General features: G+C 56.5%; 1 protein-coding gene across 2 annotated transcripts; it reads right to left on the minus strand.

Annotated features, from left to right (window-relative positions):
* Positions 1 to 1848: 1848 nt before the first annotated feature.
* PLEKHH3 (pleckstrin homology, MyTH4 and FERM domain containing H3) lies at positions 1849 to 19669 on the minus strand. Of its 2 annotated transcripts, none has more exons than XM_090044030.1 (13): positions 19472 to 19669; positions 14022 to 14077; positions 11127 to 11227; positions 9972 to 10166; positions 9335 to 9492; positions 8815 to 8938; positions 7283 to 7580; positions 6469 to 6676; positions 5771 to 5898; positions 5379 to 5499; positions 4592 to 5056; positions 3882 to 4073; positions 1849 to 3482 (listed from the first exon to the last, which is right to left on the minus strand). In XM_090044030.1, the coding sequence occupies exons 1-13, from the start codon at positions 19625 to 19627 to the stop codon at positions 3288 to 3290; spliced, it is 2397 nt and encodes a 798-aa protein (XP_089900156.1). In that variant the 5' UTR covers positions 19628 to 19669; the 3' UTR covers positions 1849 to 3287. The 2 variants fall into 2 exon arrangements, with proteins under 2 accessions (XP_089900156.1, XP_089900155.1); XM_090044029.1 differs by having other exon boundaries at positions 5762 to 5898.
* Positions 19670 to 23871: the final 4202 nt, after the last annotated feature.

Consider the following 23871-nt stretch of genomic DNA (forward strand, 5'->3'; position numbering starts at 1 on the left):
AAAGTGAAACTAGCTTACAAAAAAAACCCCCCAAAACAAAACACCTTCCCTCTCCCACAAACTGAATAGTTAGATCTTGCAAAGATTATTACAGGGAAGGTGGTAGAGGTTGCTATAACCTTGTTACATTAATAAGGAGGGGGTTGGAGGAGGGGTGGAGCTGAACACCCCCACCTGAAGAGCAGATACTACCAGCACTATCCTCAGGGCCCCACCGTGGTTGGAAAGCCAGTTCTTCCTGCCCTTGCTGTGCCTGTATTAAAGGATTTCCTCAAGCCCCTGGGGCTCACTGGCATTTTCATCTTGCTGTCAGAGATCTGCCAGCATTGCAAGTCCTGTGTATGCCTGGGACCAAACACACCACCAGGGCTAGATTTAGCAGCAGACCGTGGGAGGGAGGGCCAGACCCATCCTGCACCTGGGCCTGTGTTGTATGAGCCAGCAGTGAGTCAGGCAGCAGCGGAAGGGGGTGCTGGCCCCAGACCAGGCAATCCAAGGTGAGAATTAGCCTTTTCCTCTGACCCTGCAGCATGGAACAGCAAGTTAAAAATACTCTGCTCTCCGCCTTGCTGGGCTCTCCCACCCTCACTGGCACAAGCCCCAGACAGAAGTACCCATTGCTGGGGTTAGCTTGGCAGGCTCCCTCTTTCTCCATGACTGGGTGCAGCCAGTGCTAGTAGATGCCAGGTGAAGCTGGAAGCAGAGCAGTGAGAGATGGTTGCAGTATTGATTAAATGCCAAAGGGTAAAGCAAGGCAAGGCCAGGAGCCAACTCCCCAGGAGCCCTGGCTCTCTGAAGTGAACTCAGCCCAGAGCCCTGCCCCTGCTGTTCAGGACTCTTCCATCCTTATGGCCCGCCCAAAGTGCTTCTTGTCCTCCTCCTCCTCCTGCTAACTGAGAAGAGAGACAGAGAGAGCGTGTTTGTGTGGTGGGGGGGCATAGAGAAGAACATGGCTCCCACAAACTTTGGTGGGAAATCATGATTGGAATACAGCACAGGTCAATGCATGTAGGCTGAGCTTTACAGGGTCCCAGAGTACCAACACAAGGGCAGCACACCAGTCTTGCACACTGCCCACAACAGGCTCCAGCCCCTATCTAGTGGACTTCTGTTCTGTGCCTGCTGGGCCTAATCCCATGCATGCACTGAGTTCGGAGGATTTGTTCCTGCTTCTCCCAGTCCACACACCCCCTGGACCAGGAGGGCAGGCACTGCATTTGAGGGACAGGGGGACTGGTCCTAAACCAAGGGCTAAGTGTTGGGGGTGAGATTTCCAGGAAGCCCTGAACTACCACTACTTAGGCAAGTGTTGAAGGGGCAGGTTTAGGTTGCCCCTTGCTAGGTTCACCTCTTTGCCAGACTGAATCTCCTTGAATGGAGATGCGTGGAGGGGAGGAAAAAAGGGAAGAGAAGTCAAATAGAAATCTCTTTGAATCCTGCCTGGGAGCATCCACACACATACACATTAACAATGGAGACAATTCAAGCCTTCAGCCTTGGACGCTCACACATAAACACCCCTCTGGAAACCACAGGGCAGTTCCCCACAGAGCAATGGGTCAGGCCTATGGCAGTTTTAGGCAGCATTGTTGTGGCAGGTGTGCCTCAGTTGCTTCCAGTGGCTCAGGAGCTGGCTCAGGTGCGCTGTAGACTTGGGCAGGCAGCAAAGAGCACCTGTCCAGACTCGGCACACGTTCTGTGCAGCCACCAGAACCAGCTGAGGTCCTTGAGCAGATGGGGGCTCAGCAGCAGCAGCCTGTTGCCCTCACAATGCATGGTGGTAGCAGTTCCAGTCATGCCCTGTGCAGGCCTTAGTCCCTACAGAATGACATGAACCCAGCATTTCCTTTGTGCATTTATTAAAAAAAATAAACAGAACTTAATAGAGGCACCACTGAGAGACCCAAGCCTCACCCCATCAACCTAAACCCCCACCCCCACGAGCCCCTGCTGCTAGGCTTCTGCATAATGACAGCAGCCTGGCCAGCAGAGAAGACACAGGACAACATAGTGACCCCCACTCACCAAGGGGCAGGCCTAAAAGCTGCCTGCAGCTTTCCAGGGGTGGGGCAAAGAAAGGTGCTTAGCATACAGTGGACAGATAAACTGGTGGCAGATGGCATTCTGGTAACATAAAAAGCCCTCTCCCACCCTGGGGGAAGATCGCTGCAACTTACTAAGGGGTCTGGGAGGTACCACAGAGCCTGGCACCCAAAGGAAGAATCCCTGCAGAGGAAGCACAGCATTCCAGACAGCCCCCTTTCAGTGGGAACAAGCTTGCAAAGGCACCAGGCTGGTGGGCAACCCCCAGTGGAACAGGTCCGGCCCAGCCTGCTCAGCCAGCAGGAGGCCAACAAACAGCTTCACGCAGACTGGGCAACCATGGGCCCCACAGCCAGAAAAGGGCACAGGCCACTGCGGCAAACACTCTACACCTGGGAACAGTGCTAGCTGGGGCCCTCTGGATTGGGAGTTAGAAACACTAGTCCTGAAGACCAGGTAAGAAACAAGAGCCAAGCAGGCCCCAGCACCAGCTCTCCATAGGTATAGAACCACAAGGAAGAGCCCAGCCCGCATTAACAAGCTGCCTCCTCCACACTGCAAGTACTGGGAGAACAATCCCACCACCAGCTCCAGTCACCCCAGGTGCCAGGATGCAGCAGCATCCAGGCAGCAGGCACCTGCCCACAGGAGCTCTCCCACTTCTTCCCCACAGCCCTGGAGCCCTGCAAGGCACAACCTGCCCAGCTTCCTTTGGTACCTTCCTGTGGGATGGGCAGGAATGGCCAAAGGAAAACCACACCTGTTGGACTCCTATGACCTACCAGGAACGGGAGCAAGCACCCTGCATCGGGCATCCTGCAGGTGCACTGTAACAGCCAAAGGTGCTCACGCGTGTCGGGGGAGAGGGTTTTCTATAAATAAGTTAAGGAAATAAACCAGGGAGGGAAACCAACTACTGCCCAGGGAAGCAGGTGCCCAGGACAGATGCCCCACACCCCTACTCAAAGCTGGGGGCAGTAAGGACCCCCCAGGAACAGCATCTTTTCCTCAGGAGCATGTAGAGCCAAGCTCTCCAACCCAACATTCCTGCCTGTCCGCTTCGCTCCTCCAGCGGTGTCCCAAGCTCTGAGCTCCCTAGCACAGCAGCCATAGGGGCAGACTGGCACTCCTTTACCATCAGCAGGGCACAAGTAACTGGGGCAGCCCCAGCACCTTACAGATCCTGGTACATTAGCCTGCACTGCAGCTCATGCCATGTGAACTAGAATGCTGGCCCCAGAGAGCTAACTGGGGAAGGAGCTGGCATCAGGCTGGTGACTCCAGAGATCAGGGGCAAAGCAGAGTCCCTGTGGGAGAGGGAGGCCCGAGTCAGGCACATGCACTGGGCTGCGGTGACCAGCTGGCTCTTCCAACCGAGGCATCTGCCTGGTGCCCAAGCTGGTGAGGTACATGTTCAGGAGCTGGGCAATCTCATCCACCTGCAGGACAGCAATAGACAACAATCAGTGGGATGAAGCCCTGGGCTAGACTTCTTCCCTCCCCACTCTGCCTTCCAAACTAGTACTTTATCTCCCTCCCCCACAGGACAAGGCCTTGCTCCCTGGCTGATTGGAAGTCCCAGAGCCCAGTCAGCTTCTTGTGAGTGTTGCTGCAGACCCTGCCCCTGGCCACCCCCAGGTGAAGTGCCAGGTCTTGGAGTTGGGCTGCATTCTCACAAGGATAAGGGCCATGAGCAGACGAGGGTCAAGGGCAGCTGGCTCCATAGTGCGGGGCCAGGCTGCTGGGCAATAAGCTACCTCACACCTGAGCCATGAGCTAAAGAAGAGCCAGGGCAGACAGTGGAGAGCAGTCAGAACACTGCTTAGCAAAGGCCTTACCTGGGAGGTCTCAAAGAGCAGATCCCTGTCCCCTATGGAGAGGCGGAAAGTGCTGCTGTCAGGCACACCGAAGGAGGAGATATGGCCATAACAGAAGCTGTCCATGGGCTCAGCCTCGCCAGGCTTGTATAGTGACACAGCCTTGGCCCCGATGCCCAGCCACAGCCGCTGAGGCCCAGTGCCCACCAAGCTCTGCAGACAGATGGACATCAGCATCAAGGGCTGCCCCATTCATCCTGCAACACCAATCTCCTCAGCCCCACGTTATACCCAGGACTTACCCAGCCCAGCCCTGGGGGTTCAAGCAGGAAGCTAAGCAGCCCAACAAGCTCAGGGAGATAGTGGCAGCAGGGGACTATGCTTCTGCCCCAGGCTGGGTGAGAACCACATGACTGACACCTGTCCTCAGTGAGCTTAGGCTCCAGGAGCCAGCCCACTACACAAAGGGCTCCTGCAGGTTATCCTGGTTGCCGAGACATGCCTCGTCCCAGGACAACCTGGGGACAGGCTGAGATTGCAGTCTGTGGCCAGAAGTCCCCTTTCCAGCAGATTCCTAATCCCAAGCAGGACAACTCCAGCTCAGGCAGACCCCACAGCTCCCAGCCACCCATGCAGAATGATAGCGCTCCAGCCTCTCCATGTAGCGCAGGGGGAGGTGGCTGCTGCACTGAGCGAGCCCAAGCAGGGCAGGCAAAGGAAGAGGGTCTCACCGTGTGGAAATCCACATCAAAGAGGGTGGAGCCAAAAGCTGGCCACTCCCGGACCAGCGCCATGTAGGCTGCCATGGCCTCAGGCCGGCCCATGCCCTGCAGCAATTTCCACTTCTCCACAATGGCAGCCATCATGCTGGCCCCCTCCTCCCGCAGACGCCCACGCAGTTTCTGGTCCTGCTCAGCCTGCTGCTTGGCCAGTGAGTGACCCCACAGGCCACCAGGCAGGGTGCCAGCCAGCAGCCCCGCACGGAAGCGGGGGCCAGGGCACTTGGTCGAGGCAGGGGCTTGCTGGGGGGCTTGGAGGCGGGCGTGTAGCACACTGGTCGGAAAGAGCTCCTCCAGGCGAGGGAAGGGGGCGTGTGTGGAGAAGTCACTGTTGAGGCTCTGCAGGCGCAGGGCAGCCAGGGTCTGCAGCATCTCCTCCGACGTTGGCACATAGCCTCGGATCACCATCTCGTGGGCCTGCAAAAGAGGGTAAGGGCTGAGCATAGCAGCATCAGGTGCAGGAAATGGGCATGGCTGACCACCCAATGCTTGACACCCATGCACAGTACCTCAGCCTCCCACCTCAGGTGCATCTCGCCCTCTCCAGACCAGTTGCCACAAGAACAGGGGCAAGGAAAAAAAAAAAGCTTTCTGGCTGCAGGCCTCACAGAGGACTCGCAGGCTGGGCACAGGGCTGGGGCCCCACTGAGAGGGACACTTAGAGATGCAGCCCTGCCTTGTAAGGGTTGGGGCCTCTGCAGCAAGGACCCGCCCACATAGCCCAGATCCAGGCTCTCACCTGCTCAAAGAGGAGGGTGAACTCCACACTGTCACGTGGCACATTCTCTGTGTCCAAAAAGCCATAGTGTTTGAAGCAGAGTCTCCAGGACGAGTCCCGCATCGTCTCCTCCACTGCCAGGCTGGGCAAGACAAAAGGACAGACAGTTCCCATCAATGCCAAGACACATGGACATGCACCCCTTCCCTCTGCCAGCCTCTCTCTAGGGAGGGAAAATGAGCGAGCTGGGACAGCATTACTGTCACAGGGACTAGTAACCAACAATCCCCTCAGGTTTTCCTCCCTCCTCACCCCGTAACTCCCCTCCCCTATTCTTCTACACCCTAACTTCCCCCCACCCCCCAACTCTCACTGGTGCAAGGGTGGCAGCAAGAGGCATTTACTTTTCAAACCTGGTGAGGACGTCAGCCACCAGCATGGCCCTTCCCACAGGCTGCTCATAGTGCCGGTTCTGCTCATAGAGCGCAAAGATGTTGGGGCTCTGAGACAGGCCCAGCCGAGACACCAGCTCCTGGGCCACCTGAGACGAGACAAAGGCAACCAACGGGTGACTACGTGCCCCTGCCACGGCTCTCAGGGCTGCAAAGGGACACAGACAGGTCACAACAAGCAAATGCAGGCATTCCCACAGTGCCCCTGCCCCCCCCCCCCCACAGGTCACAGTGTTGCCCCTGGGCTGCAGGAAGGGGTCCTGGCCCCATACCAAGCAGACAGGCAAGACAGCAGCATGAATATGCAATTAGATGTTCCAGGGGGCTCTGGACCCAAAGACTGGCCCCACCTCCACTGTTTCACCCAGCAAGGGATGCAGGACATGGGGCAGCACTTGCCCATAGGTCAATGCCAGGGACCCCACTCAAGCCAGGAAGGGCATTGGGGTTTCAGACTGAAGGAGCCTCCCTCCACTGTGCTTTGGCACCAAGGATCTTCCCTGGCTTCTACCTTCTCCTCAAGGTGCCAGGTACAACCTGCCACAGGCTTAGCACCCCTTGGCCCACAGTCAGCCCTAGGAACCTGCCCACAACAAGGCATCTTCCAGCATGGGCAAAGGATCAATGCCACTTCCTCTCCCACCAGAGGCCCAGCTCACCTCCTCAGCTGTTGTGTGCGAGCTGATGGCCACACCGTAGGAGGCCGCACCAGGGCAGTGCACAGTGCAGACCATCTCCTGTCGCTGGATAAGCGCTGCAATCTCGTTCAGCGAGGGCACACACTCTCGCCCCTGTGTCTTCCCCAGGGCCTCCCTGATGAAGCTCCCATACTTGGCCATTTCCGAGTCAGGGAACCTGCTCTCTGTCCTGCAGGGCAAATGCAGCATGAGCATCAGAATGGAGCTGCACTGCCCAGAGTGCCAAGTGCTATAGTCTGAGCTCCATTACAAGAGGCTTGACCATAGGGCTGCAGGTGCTGGATCTAGACTCTCACTCTGCCCCTAAGCCATGCCATGTCACAGCCCCAGCTGCTCCCTGGCCTTGAGCCCTTCTTGCCCCTCAGTCTCTACAGCCTTCAACCAGGCCATTTCCAGCACAGGGCAAGTCAGCAGCTCCCCTGGCAACAGCAGGGCTGGGGCACCCTGATCCAGGTCTTCCCAGGGAATTTCCCACCACACCGCCTGGCAGCTGCAGCTCACCCAGAACATTCTGGAGCTGGTGTTTTTTTCTCTGCAGATGGGAGGAGAGTGGGTCCCACACACTAAATCCTTTAATGAAAGCAGGGCCATAGAAGCTTCTGCCAGCTTGGCACAGAAGCCCTTAGTCCTACCCCCAAGGCCCTACCCTGAGCCCAGTAGGGGAAAGGGAGTCCTGTGCAAGACACCCCTCAGGACCCAGCCCCTTTCACCAGGACCCAGTGCCCCAGGCAATGCACCCACCCCCAGAAACTGAGCTGGCTGTCCTGACACTCACCTGTCCAAGCGGAAGTGAAGGAAGCGCAGGACAGGAAGGGAGGGCATGAAGGTGCAACTCATGCAGGTGAGCAGCTGCCAGTAGCGCAGGTCACCCTGCTCCCCAGGTGCTGGTGGCTCTGTGGTCTGCTTCACCAACTGGCAGTAGATCTCATCAACAAGGGGCCGCAGGTCCCAGCAGGTCTGCAGGATGCCCTGGATCAGGGGCCCTGGGTCCCGTTCTGCCTCCAACTGCTGCAGAGAGTTGAAGAGCTTCACAGCCTCATCACGCAGTGTTGTGTAGCCATGGGCATTGGGGGCTAGAAGCAAGCAGGCGTCTCTGATTAGCAGGGGCCTGGACTTTAGAGCCCAGGCCCCTGCATCAACCAGCTGTCATACACTGCCTGCAGGACCCTGGGGAGATGATGGTTCTCCCCCTCTTCTCCAAGCCCAGCACAGGCAGGAAAGACTCTGTGGAGCCCCATGCCTCAGAGCCAGCACACAGCCCCTCCTCCTGCCCTAGCAAGACCAAGCACCCTGGCAAAGTGCATGCCTCCCATCACAAGTAGCATGTGCCCAAACCTCTATTCTAGTCAGGACAGCACTCAGACCAATGGGGACCTCCACCCCACAAGCACAGTTGGATTTTCCAAGGCACCCACCCAGACAGCAACCAGAGAACTCCAACCCATACCACCGGCACATGGACAAGCACCCATGCCCGCTCCTTAATCACTCAAAGAGAACCAAACTCCTTCCCCACATCCTGTCAGGGCAAGATATCCATGGGTCAAAGTCCCACTCAGCAAGGATCCCTTCTATCCCTGTCTAGCCCCAGGAAACAGAGGAAGTGGAGTCTCAGCAGAGCCCAAGGCACCACCTTCCTCCATCTCCCACCTATAAATAGCTGCAGGAATCTGGCAGCAGGGGAATAATACTGAAAGAGATATCTAGGTAGGCTGCAAGGGGTCCAGAGGCCCAGGGCAAGGCACCTCCTACATGGACACAAGCCTCTAACTGCATCAGTTATTAGTTTGCTTTAAGCTTCATTGTGGGTGCTAGCTAAAGGGCGTATAGAACAGGACAGGTTAAGCAGGCTGCCCCAGGTGTCCTTTTCACCCCAAGGGGAAGGCCAGAGTCTGAGCACAGCAGACTGATTTCAACTCCAATTATACTGTTTCATTTAACTGGGCATCTATTGGGCCCCCATGTTTGCAGCATTCTAGTAGTTTACCAGTAATGGGATGACTGTGGTGTTATTCAGTAAGAGTTTGGTTGAACCTGGTCCTCAAGAGCCTTCTCCATCTCCCACTCTCTCTATCCCTACTGTTCCCTCTGGCAAAGCGTGCAGGGGGTCATAAGAGGTCCAGGCCACAGGTCAGGCATTCCACAGTGTGGCTCTAAGCCTGGGCCACAACACACAGCAGCCACATATGCTGTGCTCACAGCAAGGCCTGCTCCTCCCCCACCACCCCACAGTCTCACACCCATGGGCCAACCCTGCCTTGGCACCACAGGTCAGTTCCAAGAACTGGGCTCATGCCAGCTGCTCACCGCTTTGGTCCACGCTGCCATAGGGGAAGGGGAGAAGCGGGGCATAGAGTGGGCTGCTGGTGTAGCGAAGAATTGGGTTGCAGCGGTAGATCTGCTCCAAGATCTCTGGGCTTTCACAGTTTTCCTGGGGAAGGAAGCAACAGCAGCTGCTGCATAGTGCACCATGAGGCCCAGACAGGCAAGCATGGTGCTACTGAGCATGAGGTACCCCTCTGCCCAGGTCAGGCCGAGAGCCTACAACATTGGCAGGCCCCTGGGAGCACAGCTCAGAGGCCACTGGATCATCCATCAGCATCCCCACTCTGAAAAGCCAGCCTTGGGGGTGCTGCAAATGACAGCAACCTGCTGCCTCCAGCCCAACTCTGACCTCCCCAGTACAGCCCAGAGGGAGAAGAAGATCCTGAAAGGGGGTGGGGGAGAGGAAGGAGGAAAGGGAGTGGTGGAGATGGGAACCTCAGGACCCTGCCAAGTCTGGTCACAGCCCCCTCTCTTACAAGTGATCCCCTGACCCTAGTCTCACCTCAATGTCATGCATGAGCAGCTGCGTTGGTGTCTGCACAGGGGCCTTGCTGTCAATGACCTTCTGCACAGCACACACCCAGTGGACAGCCTCGTTCAGGTGCTCCGTGTACAGGCGGTAGCAGTGCTTCCTGCCAAACACCACCACAGACCAGTAGCCTGTGAAGAACCAGACAGACCGAATGCTTGATGCTGCCCTGCTCTACTTCCATGGCCCTTGCTGGACAGCACCCCCACTCTGGCAACAGTTGTAGATTCCTCCCTACAATGCGCTCATCCCACCCCAGCCAGGGCTCCCTCCCTGCCACTGGTTTCCAGAAGCCAATGTGATCAAGGCTTTCCTACCTCATCCTTGTGCTCCAGGCAGCAGGACAAGGCCACGGGACACTTAAGATATTTACAGTACCTAAGCCTTGGGGTATGCAGACAGGGACCCCATCAAGAGGGTGGGGGTGGCTGGAAGGCAGCTGAGTCAGCCAGGGAGCTGCATACAGCCATGGCCACCATAGGCAGTGCAGGCCAAGAGGGAACACCATCCCCTGCCCTGTGCACTGTGTCACAGGCTGAACTCTCCTCCTGGCCCCACCCCCTTGACACTGGCAACACGGGGGCAGTGCATGGTTAGAGGGGGCAAGTACCAGTCTCCTTGTAGGTCTGCTTGTCAGGCCACAGCACAGAGCAGAGGCTGGTGAGCACCAGCATCCCCAGGCGCCTGGCCCCCTTCTCATTGCTGCTGTAGTAGTCGAGGGAGTCCTGGGTCAGCACAAACCAGTACTTCCGGGGCCTGATCCAGGAGGGCTTCACACTCCCTCGCACTTCCCTTTGCAGCCAGCCTGTGGGGAAGGTGGGGGGAGGGATGACAGGACAGAGAATGAGTTCCCACCATGCCCCAGCCCCAACTCTACATGTCCCTCATTCACGAGAGAGTTTCAAGTCCCTTCTCTCCCCATCTCCAGGGAGAAGTTCCCCAAAAAAAGAAGGAAAAGCCCTCCATTTCCCCTCCTGCTCTCCCTGCTCAAAATTAAGCTCTTCCTGAGGGGCAGAGAGTTGCACCTGAGCCAGGGGCAGCCTATACCCCACTACACACACCCCCCTCAGCCTTGATTAGGCTGCTTAGGCTGAGGCACCCTTTCCAGCTGGCTCCCAACCTAGAGGACTTCTGGGGCAGGGGGGAAAGGGCTTTTGGGGCAGTCTGACTCTGGCTCCATATGGCAGGACAGGCTATGGGCTCCAGGCAACAAGCCTAAGCTAAGCTTTGTCCTGCCCACTCAGGGACAGGCAAAAGAGTCCCACCTCTTGCACAACTCCAGTAAGCTGCCTAGCCCCAGACGCAAGCAGAGCCTAGATGCAAGCACAGCTATACAGGGGCTTGCAGGACCCTCACATCACCAGGATGCTGCAGCCTGATCCAGGGAAGCTGGGAGCCAGCCAAGAGACAACCAGGGCTCAGAGCCCCAGGCCTCTGCCCCCGCAGGCTCCCTAGAGCCCCAGGCCCAAGATGTAGAAGGGCTGGTGCAGGCCTTCGCAATACCCAGGGTCTGAACCCACTGAAGCTTCACTTGCTCCACAGGGACCTGACATGGGAAGCACAGACCTGCCCAGACACTTGCCCACCCTTCATTTTGCCCTTCTCCAGCATGCTATAAGCCCCCAAATCCAAATATATTTCAGCCAGGCTCTGGGCAACAGGGCACCCAGATGATCTTGAACAGGAAAGGTAATATCCTCACCCAGCAGAGCTCCTGCAAAACACCTGGCCCTGATCTCAGCTCCCTGCCACAAGCAACACCCACCTTTCACAATGGCATCAGGATCCTCTTCTACTTGTCCCTGCCCCTGCCCCTGCCCCTTTTCAACGATGAGGCTGCACATTTCATCTGAGGCCAGCAGGGACCTGCACCCAACACAGAGATGTAAGCAAGGACCCTAAGGGGCAGACAAGTCTCTCCCCACCCGACTTTGCACAGGAATAGGCAGGTAGGTCCTTTCAGCACCACCCACTAGCAGGGTGGGAGAAAGAAGGGGCAGTAGAGCAGCCCAGCCCTGAACTCCGTAGTTCTCAGCTGGAAAGACACAGAGGAAACATCTCACATAATGCCACAGGGGGCAGTGCTAGTCCTGAAGCAGAGACTGGCAGACCACAAAAGGATCCCCAGCACCAGCCAAAGAGAGCTCAGACTAATGTGTGGCAGATCCTATTAAAAAGGAATAAGGGGAGACCCTGACAGCATTCCCCAAAGGTCACACCATCCCTACCCCTAGGCAAGGAACACTGTTGTTGGCTTTGCCCCACAAAGCAGTTGTTGAGGACAGATCATGCCAATCTAGTGCCCAGATTAGGAGGGGCTTCAATGGCACCCCCATCGCAAGTGCCCAGGCAGAGAAATATACTGCACACCAGCTGCTCTTGCCCTCCCCACAACTCCTGGATGCTCCCATTTGGGGCTGTGAACCTGCAGAACCAAAAGGATCCTGTGAAGACCAGCCACAACGTGGAAGAGAGAGAGAGTGTGTGGGGAGAAGAGCTTAGGGCCCAGCACCCCTGCCCCCCAGGCGCTGGGAAAACAGCTAAGCCATCATATGCAGATGACCCTAGCTAAAAATAAGCTGTTTGCACTTGCGGCCCTGCCAAGGAATTCGGAAAATGAACAACCAGGAAAAAATGCTGGCGGCAGTGGCCAAGCCGGGGGAGGACAGGGAGCAGCATCACGACTCCCCGGGGCCATGACCCCCCACCCCACCCCAGCCAACTCCACAGAGGCCTGTGCTCCCAGCCTCCCTCCCAGCTCCATCCATCCAAGCCACCACCTCCACTCTTACCCACTGCAGTTCACCTGTACCTGATGGGGAGAATCCTACCATACCTACCCCACCAGCTTCTTCAATGAAGCAGTGTCTGAGCTAGGACTAAGACCAGTGAGTCCTGGATCACACCCCTCTACTCCAACCATTAAGGGGAACACTCTCCTAGAGAAGGGTGGGGAAGGGGTTTCTAATTCTTAAAGCAGGGGTGGGAGCCAGGACTTCTAGGCTCAAATCCCTGCTCCTGCTCCAATCACCGGACGATACTGCCTCTGCCCACCTGCAGGGGCAGGAGCACAGGAATTCCACTCCCTCTGGGCTCAGATATGACTCTTGGTCAAGCAAGGGCCAGATACCAAACAGACTGGGGTTGGTGATCCAGGCCAGGGACCTAGGCAGCCTTCCAGCTCACTCCTCTCTACCTTCACGAGCAGCTGGCAGACACTCCCTGCCCTTCCCTTAGGCCAGTGCCCTTGAGCAAAGGCAGAGTCAGGAATCACTTCTGGCAGGGCTGAGGGAAAGGACTTCCTGGGTCACTCTGAAGGCAAACAGCAAACAGCCAAACTCCAGCAAATCTGGTACTACCCAGGGCACCTCCTTGCTGCAGGGCCTGGCAGACAGGCTACTGCCAACCCATCAACCCCAAAGCCAGCACTAATTTCAACTAGTGCAGGGACTGGGGAAAGAACAGCAAACAAGGAATAAATTCTTCCTGCAGGGAGCCTCCAACACCAAGGGCAGGAAGCCAGCCCAGAGGGAAATGGCCAAGGGCAGGCTGGGCTAGGGACACAGCAGGGAGTTTGGGGGCTCTAAGCTGGAGGTACAAGAGCCCCATATCTGGTAGGGGAGAGGGATCTATTCCCACCTAGGGCTACTGTTGGGCTGTGGCAGAATGGAGACCCCTCATGTCCCTACCACTGGGGCTGGAAGACAGGGGTAAGGGCAGCTCCAAAGCAATCAAGACCAGGGTCCTTGTCCCTAGCAACTGTTCACTGCCTGGGCTGCAAAACAGCCTGGTTGGGAGTTCATTGCCTTGCCTGCTTGCCCATGGGGATGCACTCACCATAGCGGGGGGGTGCAAGGGGTACTATGCACAAGCCAGAGCTGGGAAGGGACTTCCCCAGCCCACATCCAGGAGTGGAATCCCCCTGTCCCTCTCCCCCCATCCCCCAGTACTCAACAGAGCCTGGAGCTAGAGAAGGAGCCCCAAGAACTCAGGCTGGATCCTTGGACAGCAAGTTACACAGGCTCCTGCAGGTCCAGATCCTGCCATGCCTTTACAGCTATTCTAACACTGGAGGTGGGGAGAGCCAGCAGCAGTGGGGCACCATGCTCTTTGCTGACTGGTCTCCCATATAGGGGGCTGGGGGTGCTAGGTGGCACCAGGCCCCACCTACTTCTATTGCAGGGGCTGAGGGTGGTTTCTGATCCACTCTGGAAAACACTACAGCTAGAGTAAGGGATGCACCTAGAAGCATTATGCTTAGTACAATCCAAGGGCTTGCATCCTCCCAGAATTACCACCTAGATCTGCTGGAGCCCAACATACAGAACACAACCAGGGAGGCCTGAGGCAGGGGCCACAGTCTGGGGGGCACTGGCCTCCTCCCAGAGAAAGGGGTAGGGAGCATCAGAGGGGCTTCACACTGCCGCGGGCCCAGAACATGAACCAAGGACCCAAAGCATCTCCTCCTCCCCCCACCCCACCTTGCACTGCTTTAATGGGTTCCCCCCACCCTCATACCTAACACAGGACTCAAGTGACACTGTTTCTCATGGCTCTGCCAGCAGGAACACCAGCCACACTAAGCTCAGGCCATCCCTGTGCAGGGGCATATGCTGCCAACTATTAAAGTAAGGCGAGGCATAAGCTGCAGATCACTCACCGTTCAGAGCCACTGCTTGTGCGGACAGGCTGAGTCAGGCTCACCTCCAGGGACCCCTAGGAAGGAAGGGCAGAGACACGCTTAGCATCCTAGTCCCCACAGTCAAAATGATCCCCAGCATGCAATGTCTCTTCTGGGGCAGCTGGGCTATGAAAGCCCCTGTCCTCAACCACTCTGCAGCAGACTTTGGATAAACGGTTCTTTGGGGGGAACTCAAGGCCCAGACCAGACTCTGGTAGACCCACGGTTTGCACTCACTGCCATAGGGATGAATTTTACACATAGATACTACCCCCACAGTGCCTCTTCTACATGAAGTATGGAAAGCAGCATGGAACAATCCCACCAACCCAACAGACACAGGACCCAAGTGCAGGATTTTGAGCCCAACCCTGCAGAGCCAGGGCAGGGACAAAGCAAACTGCCTGCATGGCCTCAGCTGACCCAGCTGGGTTGAACACCGTGCAGAACTGCACAAGATCAGTGCTGAGTAATACTCGTACAGCACAAAGTCCTATTGTAACTGGGGCCACTGACTTCCTGCCTGTGTCAGTGGGATGCTGTGCAGGGAAGTCCCTAGCCCAGAAGCATGACAGGCACCGGCTCCTCCCCCCATTGCAGGGCTTTGCCCATTCCCTGCCTGCTCTTTGCAATGTAAAACCCCAGATTCTGCTAGACTGGCAAGGACTGGGAAGGAGATACTGCAGGTCAGCACTGGAAGACCTCAACACAACTCAGATGGAGCATGCCAGAGTGGAAAGCAAGGGGTAACTCAGGTCTCTGGGCCCAGAGCTGGGAGGTAGCCAAAGGGCAGAGTAGCTAGGGCTGCAGTTCAGGATTAATGGAGACCCCCCCTAATGCAGACAATTCCCCATCCCCCACCCTCCCTGCAACAGGTCCCAGCCTCATCCCTGATAGAGGAGCACTCCAGCTGGCCAGCCCCTCACTGCATGCCACTGGCAGCCCAATAAGGTGAACAGAGGCACAAGGGACCAGAACATCCCACACAAAAGCAGAGGAAAGGAGATCTCATCTAAAAATAGCATGGGGGGGGACGGGGCATAGCAGGTACCAGGAGGCAACTCCGGGAGGAAAGCTCTGTTGACCTGTGGCATTAACAGCACCTGTCATCACTACAGAAGGGGAGTCCTGGGCACTGGCAGCCCACTCCTTTCTCTCATCCCATCCCAGCCACAGCAGCTGCTGCAGCAGCATGGAGTACAAGGGCTGTCTACCCCCGCTGCTTCCAGCTAGGGAGCAGGGGGAGGAGACTCAGAGCTCCAAGTGCAGCTGCCTGTAGAAACCTCTGCTCAGATCCTGGCCCAGCTGAGGGGCCTTGGCGGGACAGACACCTCCCTGCGCCAGGGGGAGTGGCGGGCTCGTTCTCAGGGATATAAATAAAATGCAGTGCAGGCGCTTGCGTGCAGAGCCTGGGCAGCTGCTCCCACGCTCCCAGCAAGGGGGGGCTGCCCAGCACACCCAGGTTTCTAAGAACCACACTGAGCCGTAGATGCTTGGCAAAGCTGCTATCCTGACCCGACCTGAGCTCTCCAGGGAACAGATACCCCAGTCCAGCTCCACAAGGGCCCTCAGGTCAAGCAGGGCAGCTACCACTGGAGCCAGCTACCACAGCTATACCAAGCAAAGGGCCCTTCGCTCCCCTTAGCCAACAATCCAGGACATATTCCACCCCTAAATAGAGATATCACAGGCCCCCCAAAGAGCACATCCCTAAAGCCACCATCTGGACTCAGCACAGGCAACTCCTTGGCTGCAACCCAACAGAGGGCCAGAACATCCTGGCCCTCCCCTGCCCTGACCAGATAGCATAGGCTTAGCTCAGGGCCCAAGCACCAAGCCCTGCACCTACCTCAGATCCAGTCTAGTGACAGCTCTGTCTCCAGGGAGCCATGGGCCAGGCATAAGGTAAGCACTGAGCAGCCCCAAAGAGTGGGAGCTGGAACAGGGTGCCTACAGCCAAGGCAGGAGCTTAGCAAAGGGAGCATATGATGGTGATGGGAGCACGGGCACAGACTGAGTGTGCCCCCTCTCCTGCTGTGCTGTGCAGCAGGAATCCCCTAAGCACAGCACTCCCTGCCCTGCCCCCCCACCAGGCCCAGGGGCCCAGGATGACAGTGCAGACAGACTGCTCTCAGGGAAGTGCCTGTCCTGTCAGGCTGCCATAATGCATTCACCACAGACCACCACACAAGAGCAGAGGGTCTGGCAGGTGCAATACCTAGGGCAGGGTACTATGGAGCATTCAGCCCCAACACAGCTGGTAAGGACAGTGCTGAGCATTATTGGGTTCCCTCCAAACACAAATGGGGATTTCCCCTTTTGCCAAGAAAAGAGGGTAAATGAACTACAGAGGCTTGTGAGCTCCTATCTGCAGAGGGCATGAGGAACAGGAAGCACCACCTATCATTAGCAAGGAGCCCCTGGGAAGCAGGGAATCCCCCTTCTTTCACTGCCAGCCTTATCAGCTTCCCCCACACAGCCTGGTGGCGGGGGGGAAGAGAAGGGAAGCACCGCCTACTGCAGGTTTGACATATCAACCCCCACCAAAGGAAGCAGCAACCAAGGCCCGTGAGCTCTGATGGGTACTGTCTTGCTTGCCATCAAGAGCTAGCCTTCCCACTCTCACCCCCACATGGGGCATGCATGCTAACGTGTGCTCGTGCCAGTCTTCACCACTGCATCACCCCAATGGCAATAAGAAACAAAAGCCCAAAATCCAGGGCACATTCCATCCAGTGCCAATAAGGGACCAGGGAAAATGGCAAGGTGCCCCAGGCATCTCCCTTCCCATGACAGCACCTGAATATGAGCTTGCTGGCTTTGGGACAGCTCAGAGCTGAAAGGGCAGAGTACCAAGCCACCAGGCCAGAACAGGGGGGCAATACCCTGTTACAATAGCTAGGCACCCTCAGCTCTGCCCTGCTGAGGCCATTTGCTCCTTGCACCATAAGCCTGGTCACTTGCTCACTCAGACCCCCACTCTGCCATTGGATTCAGCACCCCTGGCCCTTGCAGCTCCCTACACAAGACCCAGCACAGCAGAAGCCCTGCATGTTTCCCCTTCTCTCCCTGCCCCAGAGCACTCGTATATTCCAAGTTGCCAGGCAATTCTTCTCTTCCCAACAGGCTCTCCCTTGTCTGGCATTCAGGGCTTTGATTCATGTGCTCCAGGGCCCAGCATCTGATCAATACCAAGGCTCCTCTCCCCTGCTGCCAAGTGCCTGAGGTGCTACCAAATGACTAGTCCCTGCATCACCACGGAAGACAGCTGATGGTCTTCAGAGAGGGAAGGAACTTCTCACACCACACACCTTTCCAGCCTCATGGGAACCCAGCACTTCCACCTCACCACCAAGCCCAGACAGCAATGGCCAATGGCTACTTCCCCAAGTCGTTTCCTGGACCAGGTTCAGGTCCACCCAGCCACAGCCACCCTACCCTAGGCCTGCTCTTACACCCAGAAGCTGTCCCCTTTCCCCCCCCCAAGCCTGCTCAGCCTGGCAATCCCTCCCAGTTAGCCCAGAATGGACAGGACTCTCTCTTCCAGCCTCCACGATAGTGCCAAGATCCCTGCGTCTCAGAATCTAGGGCTGGCACAGCAACTTGGCACTGTGCAAACCAGCACAACTCACAGACTAGTGATCAACTGGGGTGACGCAAGGCCACCTGCTCCCTGGAGTTACCATGCACAACATGACCTCCTAGCTCAGGGGTGGGCAAAATGCAACCCGCAGGCCAGATGCAGCCTGCCAGGCCATGCTATCTGGCCTGCAGGGCCCTTAAAAAATTTAGAAAATTAATATATATATGCCCCTGGCTGCCTGTCACGCAGCCCTCAATGGCTTGCTGAAACTCAGTAAGCAGCCCTCCACCTGAAATAATTGCCCGCCCCGTCCTAGCTTGTAACTCTCAGCACCCAAGGTCACCCTAGGCACTGGACCCGCAGCCAGGGGGCAGCAAGGGGTCCTTCCAGATGGGAAGAGAGTCCCCACTCCGGATGACTCACCCATCTCCATGGCATTTCTTTCTAAGCAAAGCTTTGGGTATTATTGGAGACCTTTATGCTCTTTTGACAGTAAGCAGCTGGGGGCAGGAAAATAAAGCAAAAGCTACAGAGAGCAGCAAGCTGCAATGCAGTTTGAAAATCTCTGCATCTTGCTCCAGACCTCGCCTGAGCTCCCCACCTTCTACCAGGCCGGGGTTGGGCAAAGCTGCCCATACTTGCATTGGGACTAACTGGAGGTTTGGGGCTGCTTTCACAACAACAAAACTGTGTATTTGAAACTCAGAAAGAAATGTCTGTAAACTCATCAGCCAGCACTGGCCCATTTGAGAGAGATGGGCATGGTTCAGGCCTCCCACACTGCCAGCACCACACACAGCACTGCACCCAGGTCATCTCACCTTGTCAGCGCAGAAGAACCTGCAACGGGCTCAACACTCACCCAGCGATATTGGGAATGGCACCACATGCACCAATAGCAAGAAAGCAAGATAGACCTAAACCCCCCAAGACAGGTGCCAGGCTCTCAGGCAGGTGCAGGAGAATCCAAAACTCCTCTAACACCACTCACCCAGCTCTCCAGCAAGAGACTCAGGGACTTTGCTTCTCCCTCATGCAGCCGCTTGGAAGGAAAAATACCCATGGGAAGCCTAGCTCCACGGAGCAGTTCCGTAATGGTGACAGCAGCAATGCCTGGAGGCCCTGTCCTGCCAGGCACTGCACAGACCCAGACTGCAGTGGAGGTGGACACAATGCCAGGTCCTGCACACACCCCACAACAAGCAGAAGCAGGTCTCATCAGCCTGACCAAGCACCCTAGCTTTGAACAGAGAGAGGAGACCGGCCCTGTCCTCAAGAGCTCCCAGTCTGGGCAGATGACTGAAGACTGACTGCTGCCCAGGCGCATGGGGTAGAAAACCAGCCACCTTTGGGCCAAAAAATTTTGGGAGAGTCTGGCATGCCCCAAACCTGGCCCCAGAACAGGTGTCGAGGCAGCCCTTGCAAACCTGGCAAACCAAGTGACTTGCTAAGAGGCACAGCAGGAGCCCCCAATCCCGCACTTTAAACAGACCCAGCCCCTCTCCCGGGTGCTCCCGCAGCTCAGGGGGCTGCCGGACAGAGCCAGGGCGCGCCTGGAGCCACTTGCCCGGCAAGGCGCGTCCAGCCCCGGCCGCAAGGTTCGCGGAAGGAGCCCGGCCAGCCGGCTCGGGCACGTCCAGCCCCAGGGCAAGCGCTGCGCCCGGGCCGGGGCGGGCGCGCAAGGCGCTGCCACCACCAGCAGCAGGGCCCGGCGTCCAGGCGCAGGCGGGCGGGGGCCGGGCAGCCCGGAGAGGCCCGGGCGCCCTCGTGCCGCCTGCGGGGCGCTGCCCGGCCCCGGCCTCGGCCCCGGCGAGAGCCGCGCTCGGTGCCGCCCGCGCCCGCGTACCTGGTCCGTCTTGCTGCGCAGCTCGAAGGACTCCTCCTCCTCCTCGTCCTCGGCTTCGCCGCCCGCCTCCTTGTCCGCCTCCGCATAGTCCCGGCGCAGCAGCGTGAAGCCCTGGCGGCAGCACAGCAGCCACCACAGCCCGCCCGGGAACGGCATCGCCCGCGGTACCGCGCAGCCCGCCCGCCACCGGCAGCGCCCCGCCGCTCTGCCCCGCCCGCCCGGCCACGTCACAGCGCCCCGCCAATCCGCGGCCGGGGGCGGGACTCCGCGTGTTGCATCAGGCGCCGGGGGCAGGGCCCCCGCGGAGTCTCCGGCGTCTGGCTCCGCCCCCCGGGTTGGTGTCTGGGGAGAGCAGCGCGGCGGGGCCGGGGCCGGTGCCCAGAGACGCCAAGAGCCCCGGCTGCAGCAGGGCGGCGGGGCCGGCCGTGCCCGCCCTTGCCAGGGCTGTTCAGCTGCCCTCCAGGGGTCAAGGGTAGAGGCCCCACGCCGCTACAGGGGAAGGCCAGACCCCCATGTCTGCCATGGGGAAAATGCCTTCCTGGCCCCAGATAGGGAGATGGGTCCAAGCCTGAGCGGAGGGGCGCGACCCTCTAGCCGGGAGTCTCCAGCTTAAATCTGCAGCCTTGGCTGTGGCCAGCAACCAGTGCTTCTGAGGACACTGGAAAAAGCCGCTTTTTTTTTTTCTGTTTTTCTGCACCGGTAATACCAGGTCAATGCATGGAGTGGATGGAGCAAGCTCTGGTTCCACCACCCAACACCAAAAAGAATCTGCTCAATATAGACCTCCGATGGAGGACATATCAGAGACAATCACCTGCCCTGGGGAGCCCGCCTACGTGGTCCACCTGATTGATCATGGTGTCTCCCCTGCATGCTGACAGAAATCTAATACAACCCATCAAAGTAAGATACCCACCACCTGTAGCAGCTGGAGGGAACCGGCCCCATGGGGAACCCCGCGAAGGCCAGAAGCTCGGGGGGGAACAAACTTCCTCCGCTCCGACCTGGTGACGGCAAGCATAACCCCACATATCACCCCCTCTCTTACTGGATGACCCCTATCTGTGTCCCCTACATAAATGCACCCCAGTCATCCCTATGCCCCAGGGAGGAGAGGGGAAGGCCAGCCAGCTCTAACCCTCCAGCATCCTTTCAAGCAGAAGGAGGAGGCTGCATGGTCATTGGCCCGGAAAAGAAAAAAGGCTGAGTCAACTCTGCTGGGGCTTGACAACTTGGCTCCCTGGAGTCTGGGGGCTTAGAAGTTGTGCCCCATCCTCCCCCGCTCCCAACACACACTTCTGCCAGATGCTGGAAAAAAGCAGTTTGTCTTTTCAGCAGCCCTAGCTAGCTGCTGCACATAAGGCCATAATCCTCTTTTTGTGACACTACCATTGGTTACCCAGACATCTGATATAACAAGTGGAGGATTTCAACTTTACCTGGCAGAAAAGGATGATTGTGCAAACTGCCTTGGTCATATAGAAGGGAATAAGAAATTTAGGACTCTCCAGAGTCTCTGCAGCAGGGTGGCTGAAGGGTTATGGCTTTAAAAAGCAAGAGAAACAAACACAGCGTTTCCTGTTTTGTTTCCAGCTCCTTCTGAAGCTTCATCCAATCCTTTTTTTTTTTTTTCCAAACAACCATTTGCAAAATGCTTTGTGCCACTGGGAGGCCAGGGGGGCTTGCATACTCATTTGCTTTCTGATGAACTGTTTGATCAAAACCTTAACTAAACAGCCTCGAAAATGTAGACTCCTTATTTTTTTGACACTGAACCTGCTAATGGAATCACTTCCAGGAGCGCTGGTGCCTGCAGAGCTACCTATTTTCCTTCCCTTAGGACTCACCCTGCCTCTGACAGAGCTTGGAAGGCTATGCATGACCAGGAAACCCCGCTACACCACGAGCAGCCTGTAAGATCTGTTGAGAACAGACCTAGTAGTGAATATGAGACAGTAGAAGGAAAAATGCTTTCTGTGAAGGTGCTGCCCTGTGTTGCTTACAGCTGTAAGCTGCCATGTGTTGCTTACAGCTCTAGCTGACCCAGCCCTATGGCCCAGATACTCTACATCCAAACAGGAAAAGCTAAAGAACTATGGAGTCCAATTAAAACTGGCAGTATCGTAAATTTGATTGTAGCCTATTAGAGGCCAAGAAGTGAGACTGCTGCAATACATGGAATGTGTGTGTCCACTGGGTGGCAAATACCTCAGGATAATAACGTGGGGTGAAGCAAGGAAAAAGCAAGTGCTTCTACCTTAACTTAGCAGGGCTTTTACAGCCCCCTAGGGTCACTTTAATGCCCTTTAAATGAAGATGTATGTGCGCGTGCATGCATGTGTGTGTGTGTGCATAAACTTACATGTCTGTGTGTGTATGTACAGATACATGTGTGTGTGCAAGCCTGAAACAAACCTTCTAACACTTGCAGAAGTTTTACAAAGGACTAGGATAAAGGGTGAAGGAAATACAACCCATCCTTGACAGCAAAACCATACAGATGTACTTGACAGAAGCTGAGAGATTCCTGCTGGGCGACAGAACTGAAAACAAAGGGTGTTTTACATGTCTGGAATTGTGCAGCACAAAACTACCAATATTTGCTTGTCTACCTAGCTGCCTATTACAAAGTTATCTACATGCCAGCCAGTAATGGAAAGTGAAGCAAGTCATTGCCAGGTCTGTTGGGGTGCTTTAGAATCAAGTGTATAAGCTCCAAGCAGCAACAATGGGAAAAAATGAGAAAGATCTCCCCAGTGCAATGCAAATGTTTCCTGTGAAGATGCTTTGGGAGGTTTCAGCTCTTCTCCCCAACCTGGAGTCTGCAGTTGGGAGAGAGGAAACATTTCAGACCATGTGTAGGGAAGCTAAAGGCACTCTGCACAGTTCTTGCAGTGGGGTCACCACGTTGCTTTCCAGGGCAGCCAGGGCAGTGACTCCCCCAGAGCCCTGGAGTCTGTAAGGGATTCGGTTGGTAGTGAGATCCCTGAAAGGCTGGAGGGCTGTCTGAGCACAGCTCACATGCCTAGTAATCACCACATTGGTCTCTGTGGAGCCCACTCGCTTGTTGCCTTTTCCGTTAGGAGTTTTCTCCTGGGGTCATGCTGCTGATGCAGCTGCCCCACTGCAAACCCCAATGTGGAAGCAAAGAGGTCTGACCCTAGGGCAGTTTCCCAACCTTTTCCAGCCCAAGGCACACTTACATTAATAACAGTTTCCCGCGGCACACCTGTTAAAAGGCATTCCCCACCCTCATACCTATTGTAGCTCATTGCCATGGCAAAATTCTGCCACACACCCGTTCATTTCTGACGGCACACTTTTGTGCCATAGCACTGACTGGAAAACACTGCTCTAGGGTAAATTGCAGCAGTGTAAGTCCCATTTTGCACCAGTGCAGAGCATTTAGGTGCTTGTGAGTGGGGGATGCAGTGGGACATCTACATACATAGGTAAAATGACCCAGTAGAAAACTCCCTAACATAGACAGTCCCTGAGCTCCATGAATATCAACAAGATTTAGGCACCTGGGATCAACATGTTCTCGAAATACACGGTCTCAAGATACACTGGTCCATTTGTGGGTCCAGCAGCAGACACTGTTATGTCCCCCTTGCTGTCCACGCTGGCTTTGGTTGATGATTACATGCTCACAGCACCACAGATCCCATGTTCAAAATGCTCAACACTTTCTCTGGCCTATGTTACTTCAGCCTGTTCTGGCCAAGAACAGGTTAATCTATCAGCCTCTGGCTGTGACTTTTCTACAGCTGTTGGGTCAGAAATGCCTCTGGGAGCAGCCAATGGGGCCGGGATGCACACACAGGAAAAGGCTGCTTGCCAGCTTTCCTCCCACTCTCCCAAGCTAGCCCAGGAGATGCTGCTCCCAGTAGATCTTAGACATACTGGGAGACAGGGGCTGGAATTCTGGGCTGTTGAGTGGAGCAGTGGAGCTGAGCAGTGGTGCAGAGGCGGACTCCCACGACCTTGGGGCAGATCTCCGACAAACCAGAGGGGAGGGGAGGAGAGGCTCCCATGTGGTTGCCTGTGGAGGACCGTATCAGGCTATGTGCCAGCTGGGAGGGGGAGCGGGGGGGAACAGCTGGGCACTGGCTTTGAGAAGGCCAGCTGGGGGCAGACAAGGAGCTGGATACCAGCTAAAGTGGAAAGGCTGTACAGAGGGCAGTGGCTGTGGGGGGCTGGCTGTGGGCTGAAAGTGTGGTCTGGACACATGCTGCTAGCTCTCCTGCCTACTTCCAGCTGCCAAACTGCATAAGAAATAGCAAAAAGCACATTAACCTGCTTGCCACCTTCTTCATGACACTCCTCTGGAGCTCCACAGATTGGAGCTGTCGCAGGACAAAGTGCTGCGCAGTATGGGGTCTGCTCATTAGGGTCAG

Source organism: Crocodylus siamensis, chromosome 4 (genome assembly GCF_052110815.1).
Source record: "Crocodylus siamensis isolate JL-2025a chromosome 4, ASM5211081v1, whole genome shotgun sequence".
NCBI lineage: Eukaryota > Metazoa > Chordata > Crocodylia > Crocodylidae > Crocodylus > Crocodylus siamensis.